At 39.8% G+C, this 8,017-nt stretch overlaps 1 protein-coding gene across 1 annotated transcript in view; it reads left to right on the top strand.

The window, feature by feature from the left end:
• The window catches only part of pars2 (prolyl-tRNA synthetase 2, mitochondrial), a 14,441-nt gene extending 9,883 nt beyond the window's left edge, over positions 1 to 4,558 (top strand). Inside the window, exon 4 of the mRNA XM_062028281.1 lies at positions 2,383 to 4,558. Within this exon, the coding sequence (XP_061884265.1) occupies positions 2,383 to 3,264 (882 nt within the window). The 3' untranslated portion in view covers positions 3,265 to 4,558. The remainder of the gene's footprint in view (positions 1 to 2,382) is intronic.
• Positions 4,559 to 8,017: the final 3,459 nt, after the last annotated feature.

The following is an 8,017-nucleotide window of genomic DNA, read 5'->3' as shown; positions in this document are numbered from 1 at the left end:
TAAAGCGAGGTAACTAGCTTATGCGATGATTGATGCACTGAGCCAATGAGCTTCTGCGTCGCCTTTGAGTTGGTACAAGTTAATTCTAGATTATAAATCATGCTTCTCACCTGTGTAGTAAGAGGTTGTGGCCATAAACTGAGTAGTTGGTCAACATGGGCATTGAATTTAGCCCCGGAGACATTACAAGGATCAACACAAAAACGCTAGATTGCATCTTGGGGCTTAATTTGCATAATATGCTATGACGATATGATTTTCTTTAAAAAAGGCTCAAAAATATATACCGTATTTTTCGGAGTATAAGTCGCTCCGGAGTATAAATCGCTCCGGAGTATAAATCGCACCGGCCGAAAATGCATAATAAAGAAGGAAAAAAACATATATAAGTCGCACTGGAGTATAAGTCGCATTTTTGGGGGAAATGTATTTGATAAAACCCAACACCAAGAATAGACATTTGAAAGGCAATTTAAAAATAAAGAATAGTGAAGAACAGGCTGAATAAGTGTACGTTATATGACGCATAAATAACCAACTGAGAACGTGCCTGGTATGTTAACGTAACATATTATGGTAAGAGTCATTCAAATATCTATAACATATAGAACATGCTATACGTTTACCAAATAATCTGTCACTCCTAATCGCTAAATCCCATGAAATCTTATACGTCTAGTCTCTTACGTGAATGAGATAAATAATATTATTTGATATTTTACGGTAATGTGTTAATAATTTCACACATAAGTCGCTCCTGAGTATAAGTCGCACCCCCGGCCAAACTATGAAAAAAACTGCGACTTATAGTCCGAAAAATACGGTATGTACATTTAAAAATAAATCTGTTATTATTAATTAGTATTAACATATCTTTTAATATCATTTGTACAATAAACAGCGACAATTGCCAATATTGCAAATGTACTTTGTCAAACTTTTAATGTCTTTTTTATTTAAAGCAACTAGCAACAAATCGAGCAGCTTTTTCTGGTGTTGTTATAGAATGTTCAACGTATTCGTGTTTACTTTTGTCCCTCAATTTTCCCGACGAAAAGCGAGCTGCATCGAGCATGACATCACACTTGCTTGGCGCTACTGCGCCAGTTGAACTTTCTCACCTTGAAAGCCGCCACTGTCCTCTTTATACTTGCACATTTTGTAGATTACTGTCTGCGGGTATATCTGGGATATATTAAAGTAACATCCACATCACAGACATGCTGAACTACGCTCCAGACAATCGCGTGTGTCTTGTTTACATCCAGTTTCGGCAGCGCTGCTTACAGTGATCAAAGTCATTTTTCGGTGCATCACTAGACCATAGTGCACACACAATAGGCATTATATCCATTCATACTGTAAGGTTCTGCTAGTGGTAATGTTTTATGTTTGTGTGGTTTTGATTTGATATAAATTTTCCCATGATCACAAACACACCGTCCGTGCCTGAAAACACAGCGAATTGGCGGAGAGTGAGGATGTCTTGTGTGTCTGGGAAAGCACTGAAACGCAAACATTTGCAAGGGAGGTCAAACTTGTTGGAATTGTGACGTTTGTTAACATAAGATTGTCAATACAATTTAAAAAAGCGTCAGACTTGTGTGACTTCTTCTGGAGGCTACAATACATTATATTACTTTTTACCTTTTTTTAAGATGTGGTGGCCATGCAATTGCCGCGGTGGTGCGCCACATTCCGTTACATTAAGGGGAAACTCTGAATTCAATAGTATTTCTCACCGTCCTTATCAAAGTACTGGCACTCACAGCGTTCAGTGGCCCCATGGTGGGTTATTTTGCAGTCATGCTCAATAAAAAAAGAGAGACCAAGTCATCCATGCATGCAATTTTTTTTTTGGTTTGGCACTCAATTATGCAGGATGATACATGGACAAACAGACTAATTTGTTACGCTCAATGTTTGGCTGTATGATAACTAAGACGCTATAAACAATACCAACTTTATTGATAAAGCCCTTTAAAAACAACCACAGTGAAAGAAAGAGGATGGCAGAGTTACTGGTTCAATTAATTACAAAGGCAACATAACATATCCATTCATCCATAATGAATAAATCATGTCCATTAATAGCTGGCAAATCCGTGTACCATTCGTTCATTCATTTTTCAATGTAAAATAAAAACCCAAATAACTTGTTTTTTCAGTATTTGTTTCTAGACCCAAAACGAGAATGGATAGTAAAATCTGAAAAACTTTGTTTTCCATTTTAATATTTTGGGTCTAGAAACAAATATGGAAACAAGTAACTGGTGTTTAATTGTTTTAGTTTTGGTTTTATTTAGAAAAACAAATCAACAAAAATATACAAATTCCGGCTCCAAACTTTGGTAATTGACTTGTTCTTTTTGCCTCAAACAGATCACTCGTAAATTCCGAGACGAGCCAAAGCCAAGGTTTGGTCTTCTACGTGGACGGGAGTTCTACATGAAGGACATGTACTCTTTTGATGTGAGTGAGGACGCTGCTTATGAAACGTACGAGTCCGTCTGCCACGCGTACACTCAGGTCTTCGCACGACTGGGCCTGCGGTGCGTTCAAGTACAGGCCGACACTGGGAACATAGGTGGAAAACTCTCCCATGAGTTCCAGTTGCCTGCGGACATTGGCGAGGACAGGCTTCTGGTGTGTGGCAGCTGCTCCTTCTCAGCTAACGTAGAGACCATGGTGTCGGACAGAACTGAATGTCCCCGGTGCAAAAAGAATACACTCATTGAGTCCAAGGGCATTGAGGTGGGCCACACTTTTTACCTGGGAAAAAAGTACTCTAATGCGTTCAACGCCACCTTCATCAATGCCCAGAACAAAGCGAGTGTTGCGGAAATGGGCTGCTACGGCCTCGGAGTGACGCGTATTCTCGCTGCGGCCATTGAGGTGATGTCGACTGATGAGTGTATTCGCTGGCCAGGTCTTCTCGCACCCTACCAGGTGTGTGTTTTACCCCCCAAGAAGGGCAGCAAGGCTGATGAGGCGACGGCCGTGACTGAGGAGCTCCTTCACACTTTAGGAGAGACTTTGCCTCATTTGAGAGGTGAGGTCGTTCTTGATGACCGCACCCAGATGACCATTGGGAAGAGGCAAAAGGACGCCAGCCGACAGGGTTACCCTTATGTCATTGTGGTCGGGCAGGGGGCGCTAGATCACAATCCCAAGTTCGAGGTCATCTGTCAGCAAACAGATGAGACAATGTTTCTTAGTAAGGAGGAAGTCCTACAACTTTTGGGGAAACTGGAAACCATTTAAGTAAAAATAAGGTGTACATTGTATTTAATGTTCAATTTAGGGCTGCACGATTATGGCCAGCATAATAATCACAATTTTAAACACTCTGGACGAACACTTCCGGTTCAAGAACTAAAACAGGAAGTACAATTTCAATCGGCAGCACCTGCAGTGAGCAAACTCGTCCAAAGGATGGCGCCATAGCACAAACCATAACACACCTTTTCAGTGTCTGTCGGTTTTCTACGAAAACTGTTGAATACAAAACATTATGAAATTAACAAAAATCCATAAATTTGCTGCAATGTTTTAAAAGCTGCAGGGTTCAATGCGTGGGAAAAAGTAGTCCGGAAAATACTGTAGTCATTGTGTTAGGTAAAACCTACTTTTTTACACAGGTCAGCAATTGACTTACAATAATGATGTCCCGGTGGTGGGAGGTGTGTGAATGTATGTATGATCATGATGATGTAAAATAATAACCTGCTCAAACATTGCACAAACGTACGCAACAACAGCCAATCATGAGTAGACATTTTCCTGCTCACTTCCGGTTGCAATTTGCTGCAGAAATAAGTAGGAATGAGCGAAGTTGCAGCCATTTGCGCAGCTGAGAATCCGAATCAGAATAGTTTTTATTGCCATTGTTTGAGAACGGGTTCACAAACTAGGAATTTTACTTGGTGCAAGCGTGCAACATAAAACACATGTAACACAGAATAGAATAACATGAGCTGTAACTGAGCTATCAGATCTTGCTATTGTTCATGGGGCAGCAAAATGAATGCCAGCCATGACTTGGAGGTGTACTCAGAAGACGAAGCTATTGTTCAGAAAAAGAGCTAACTCTATTCCAGTTGTCGCCAAAGTGATATGGAGAAAATCCGGCAAATGCACATAGTATGCACAACACAACCGGCAACACAACACATGTAATCATTTGAAAAAGTACCACCCAACTGATTGTACGGAAATTGTGAGCTGATTCTGTACAACTTCTTCCTGCAAACAGCACATGTAGCAGATTAGCAGTTTAGCTGCTACTAGCAATGTGACCAGTGTTTTAACTTGAAACTACTGGTATCGCTATTATTATTAAAGATGATCATTTGAAAGTAGCAATGGTGTTGGACGGGGCAATTTGTTTATTTCGAGTCTTGTATCAATGCGTAAACACTCAAAACTTAAAAATGTTTTTTTTAATATTTTTTACATTTGTCTTACTGTTAAGTTAACATTTAAATATTTTTCTATGTTCATCATATTTAATTTGCTTTATTTACTCAGTATGTTAATAAACAAATGTCTAACCTTTTGTTTATTTAATTTTTAGTACAGATAGTTTAAAACTGACTGGTTGAAAAAAATATAAAAAATGGTGGTATTAATCAATTTTGGATGAACAAATAAATTGTGATAATTTTTCTACTATATCGCCTAGCCCTAAGTGAATTGACATCATGTAATTTGTAATGAAATAGTTTAATAAAAATGCGAAATAAATGTTAACCATGTATTTAAAGATAAATATTTGTTTTTGTTCATTATTAGTATTGACATTTAATCTATTTTCTTATTACATAAATGCTTTGTTCTATTTAACCATTCTATTTTTCAGGGCCATTAAAAAAACATGCGAGTTCTGTTGGGTAATCCGTACGTCATCATTTAGACACCCAATGCCTGACCTTATTATACCTTTTGATTGTAGTGTGAATCATGTATATAACATGTACAAACACAAAGCATTATTTAGCATAATGATTGTACTCGCGTGAAAAGAGTCTTTCAATACACAATTATGTTTATGCATTTCCTAGATTCATACACATGCACAGATGCAGGGGGTGAATGAATTCCAATGTGGAACAATGTCTCGCCAGAACCCATGTTGTCACCGCGGTCATGGTGCTCTGCATACATAAGAGATGATGCTGTTGTCTTTCTATCTTAATTTTGATAATAGCAACATGGGTTTTAGTAAATGCAGACATACTGAAATACCACTTACCGTGTTCAGTTTTTCTGAGAAAGCTGGATCTTAATCTCGTCTGGTTGTTATGGTTGGATCCTTTGCTGAATCTGATGGACTACCAATTGTAAATACTGTACTGAACAGATCATTTTACACAGTAAATACACGTGTACATGTTGCATACACACATTGGTTTTGGGCCTTATAAAGTTAGACCAAAATAATTGTCATTTTCCCTATTAAGTATCTTTAATAAGACAAAATATTGAATTATTTAAAAAAGATCTAGGCCAGGACACTCTGTCCAAACATTTTTCACAAAGGCTTCAGGGGACCATTCCTTTATTTTTCATTTTCTGAAAACAATCTAACGTGCTAAGAAGCTTTATATATTCACGGAAAATGTTTCCTGTGGGACAGATTAGTTGTATCACCTTTTTCTCATGTTACACCTTTTTGGGCTTTATTCACATTTTTGTTTGTATTCTTAGTATGTGCCGCAGGCCAATAAAAATGACCTGCAGGGTGCAAATATTTTCCCTAACACGTTTGTGAACAGTATGTGATACAACAATGTTAAAATAATAAAATTGTGTTCATTACATACAAATGAGCAAAACAAAATGATCAAAAGCAAACCATATTATTGGCAGTTATTAAATTCTATTGTATTGCCGGTAAAGCCCTCCCTTGTCCAATAACTTATTTTCTAACTTTGTAATATAATAACCCTAATATATAACAGCATTTGGATTCATTAGGGGAATAAGCGGTAGAAATGGATGGAAGGAATGGATAGCCAACCTTTTATATCACACTTCTTGTTTCTCTTAGAAGACAAAAACATGGAATTCATTATTATATTGAATTACAGTACGAATAGTGCCACTCAGAAGCTGTAGAACAACTTTAATGACATAACTCGTGTTTTCTCGCGTTACGACACCGGAACCGGAAGTTGCTATTTAAAAGACAAGACCGCAGACAATTAGACATCTTATAAGTAGAAGCAGCATCGACCGCTACTGCATACTGCCGCTGACGAGACGCGGGGCCGCCATCTTGGAGTGGTGATCCACTCCACTCAGTGCAATTCATTTGGCAGGAGCAATGAACTGTCAGCGCATTTAATTAATCTTACCTCACTGAATACCACTGATTTTCACGCTGTTTTTGTCATACGTGTAGCTATGATAAAGGACACATGTTTTGGTGTGTTTTATTATTCATAGTTTGCTTAACAGTAATAGAATATTCGTATATGCTATAGCAGGGGTGTCAAAGTCAAATGGACGGAGGGCCAAATAAAAAATTTAGCTACAAGCCGAGGGCCGGACTGTTCGAATGTTCATTGAAAAATTTTTAAATGACGCATATAGTCTAGTGAACCTAATTGAACCTACTGAAAACCTAACAAATATATTCCAATATGATCAGATAAATAAAGCAATATTTTCTTATGGCTCTGTCAGTAATCTTTAATTTTCAACAGACACAAAAGACAAATTTCCTTTATATAAAAATCCCCATAACATGAACATTAAATGAAAGAAACCGGTATTCAAGGCACCATCAGTAGCCTATATTTTCTATTTTAGCAAAAGTGGGCTAAATTTACTTCAAAGAAAAAAACAATAATAGCAATTTTCTATCATCCACTCAACTGAAATATTTTTAAAATATAATTAAATTGAAATACAATAAAATAAAGTGCAAAAATCTATAAATCAAAAACAACACTTTGTTTAAGGAGAAGTAACATGCAGTGAAAACAAATATTAAACTTTAACTTTTAAACTTGAATTGAGTAAAAACTCTAAATATGTGATTGCACAGTAATGTTCACATTAAACCCCCCTCCTCCCTCCGTGGGAGGGAGGCGAGTTGGGTGCCCGAAACCCCCCGCTGGTTTCGGCCCGCCCCTTGGCGCGCGTGGCACGGCGGGCTCCGCGACCCGACGGCTGGCCCTCGTGGCTTGACGGCGGGCGCGTCCCGACGGGCCGCGCGTAGGGGTCAAACGCAGAAGTCTCAGGGCCTCGTGGTGAGGGGGTGGCCTGCGGGTTTCGGCCCGCTTGACCCCCCCGCTCCGCTTGGCGCGCGCGGCACATGACGGGTTCCGCCACCGACGCTCGGGCTGCAGCCCGACGGTGGTGCGGGCCCGGCGGTGACGCGCGGTTTGGGGAAACAAAGCAGAAGTCTCAGGGCCAAGGGGCCGGGTTTCGGCCCGCCCCCTTGGCGCGCGTGGCACGGCGGGCTCCGCGACTGACGGCCGGGCTGCAGCCCTTCGGCCGGCAGGCGCGTCCCGGCGGGCCGCTCGCCCCCTTTCGGAACCTTGGACCGGCATCCGCTTGGTGCGTGTAAAAGATCTGCGGTCTAAAAAAAAAAAAAAAAAAAAAAAAAAAAAAAAGATCTGCGGTCTGCGGGCCGGTTCTAATAATAAATCAAGATCATCCCAAGGGCCGTAAAAAACCTTCTCGCGGGCCGGATATGGCCCGCGGGCCTTGACTCTGACATATGTGTGCTATAGTGACCAGATGTCTGAGATCAAACCTGGGAATATAATCCCAGAGAAGGGGGAAAAAACGAAAAAAAAAATCACATATTTTGTCCCACACATTTCCCGAAGGTGGGCTACACAAAATTGGGTTGGAAAGCTAGACTCAATTTAGACTTGTATAATACTGTATAGCCACTGTCCATCTGATTGTCTAGTTAGCTAACGTATATTACACCCCCACCCTACACAATCTGGACTTTGTTCCTAACTTTTACCCTTGTTGGCTTTTATAATCTTTATCT

Source organism: Entelurus aequoreus, linkage group LG19 (genome assembly GCF_033978785.1).
Source record: "Entelurus aequoreus isolate RoL-2023_Sb linkage group LG19, RoL_Eaeq_v1.1, whole genome shotgun sequence".
NCBI lineage: Eukaryota > Metazoa > Chordata > Actinopteri > Syngnathiformes > Syngnathidae > Entelurus > Entelurus aequoreus.
This window is presented reverse-complemented; position numbering and strand designations above follow the sequence as displayed.